A 2,132-nucleotide genomic window follows, 5' to 3' on the forward strand; every position below is an offset into this window, starting at 1 on the left:
TTGGTTGATAAATTTAATGATATTTGAGAAATTCCTGCCCACCATCACTTCATATGATTTTCTCCCATTCTTTAATTCTAAAAATACAGTGTTAAAAATAAATATCACATCCTATATACAGCATGTACTTTATTCTGTTGCTTTTCTTCTGTTAATTTGATCTATGTTTCAATTTGGTTGTTTTCCATTGAGTTGACTTTACGTCCATTAGCCCATTTTCTGCTTTTATTGTTCTGTCCTAAGAACCTCATATTTTGAAATTCTAGATATTTATCATAATGTTGTACATCTCTTCTATTTTCTTCTCCATATTGATCACAGAATTCCTTCTCAGCTAACAATCTACTTCCATTGAGTACTACTATTGAGTCCATTGGTCTAATTCCATTGAGTGTTTGTTAATTATCAATAATATTTTCTTGCTCCTTTGGATATCTGTTGGTCTTTTAACGCTACCAACATTGCAAGTGATATGTTATGAGTGATGTGGATTATATTTTTTTCTGAGCAATTCATTTTTCAAACAGCAGTAGTTAAATTACCAATGAAATACTGATCATTTCAAGGCTTAAAAAAAAAAGCATCATTGCAGTGAATTGATTATATTTTCCAATGAGTTAGCATTTAGCATAGTAGTTAAGATGTCCATGTCCCACACCAGAGTGCCGGGACTGAATCCTGGCTCCAGCTCCTGTATCCTACTAATGAAGACCCAGGGAGGCAGCAATGAAAACTCAAGTAGTTGTCTTGTAAGGAGATCTGGATTATGTCCCCAGCTCCTGGCTCTGGTCCCAGTCATGCCCTGGCCATTGTGGCTATTTGGGAGTGAACTAGTAGATGGTAGTACTTTCTCTCTAGTCTCTCAAATAAATATAAAACTTCCCCTTTCTTCATGAGGTGTTATTTTCTTTAAATGAGAAATACAACCCGTGTTTCTCAACATCAAGTCCAAGATTCTTCTCTTTCTGTGTGTATTATATATATAATATATATATTTTCAAATACATATATATTTGAAAGAGAGAGAGAGAGAGAGAGAGAGAGAGAGAGAGAGAGAATCACTTCCCAAATGCCCACAACAGCCAGGGCTGAGCCAGGCTTCCGTCAGAAGCCTAGAGCTCAATCCAGGTCTCCCATGTGGGTGGCAGGGAAACAAGTACTTGAGGCATCACCTGCCGCCTACCAGGGTGAGCATTAGCAAGAAGCTGGATCAGGAGTGATTTTTTTTTTTTTTTTTTGAAAAGGTGGTCCCTTTATTGAGCACGGGGACCCTGGGGCCAGAGCATCTGGGCTCGCCTCGGCCCATTCACAGCATGGTCTAGCTCCGCTCCTACATTCAGCCTGTCCAGGACGGCCGGTGCCGCCAGGAGGGGGCCTCGCAGGGTGGGAACCCCCAGAGGGCAGCCCCTGCCTCAGGCCCTGACGCCTGTACGCCAGGAACCCCTCCCACGCGCACCCAGGCTCGGCCAGGCAGAGGTCAGCCCCGCGAGTCCAGCCCGGGCCCGGTGCCCGCCGGTCGCCCGTCGCCGGGCGCGCTGCTGAGCTGGAGGCGGGCCTCCGCGGAGATCCCGAACGGCTCCAGGGGGTCCTTGCCCCTCATCGTCTGGATCTCATTCCGGTAGAAGATGCGGCGCTCCGCAGCTGGCCCTGCGCAGCGCCTCCGTCCACTGCCGTCACTGCTTCTCGCTGCCGCCCCCCAACAGGTACTTCCTCTCCGGGCCCTCCAGGAAGCCGATGGAGGAGCCCCGCGCCTCCTCCTGGGCGACCCCGCAGCGCTCCAGCAGGGCTCGGCCTCGTCCGTGCGGAAGCAGAAGAGGAAATTCACCACCAGCTTTACCAGGCGCCGCTTCAGCACCGGGGCTCATCCCAAGCAGTCTGATATGCATGTGGTCATCCCCAGTGGTGTCTTAACTTCTGTGCAGATGCCAGCTCCATTCATGGAATACTTCTAGTATTACAGCACAGTATTTCTTCCCAGAGTGTGATCTTCTATGACCTAAATTAAGATCTCTCCATTTTCTCAGACACGGTTGGAACATTTCCTCACCCTCTGTGATGGCTGGAATGTCTCCCTTAGCTCTTATGGTCCTGGGAACAAATCTCTGTCGGCCTCCACATGCCTGAGCTGACAT

The 2,132-nt window shown here is 47.7% G+C and overlaps 1 protein-coding gene across 1 annotated transcript; it reads right to left on the reverse strand.

The window, feature by feature from the left end:
* Nucleotides 1-1,372: 1,372 nt before the first annotated feature.
* LOC100353009 (pleckstrin homology domain-containing family J member 1) lies at nt 1,373-2,132 on the reverse strand. Its single transcript, XM_070053192.1, is given in 4 exon segments — nt 1,373-1,640; nt 1,642-1,783; nt 1,786-1,860; nt 2,048-2,132. Coding segments are annotated over 4 exon segments (465 nt in total). The 3' UTR covers nt 1,373-1,477.

Source organism: Oryctolagus cuniculus, chromosome 11, assembly GCF_964237555.1.
Source record: "Oryctolagus cuniculus chromosome 11, mOryCun1.1, whole genome shotgun sequence".
Taxonomy (NCBI): domain Eukaryota; kingdom Metazoa; phylum Chordata; class Mammalia; order Lagomorpha; family Leporidae; genus Oryctolagus; species Oryctolagus cuniculus.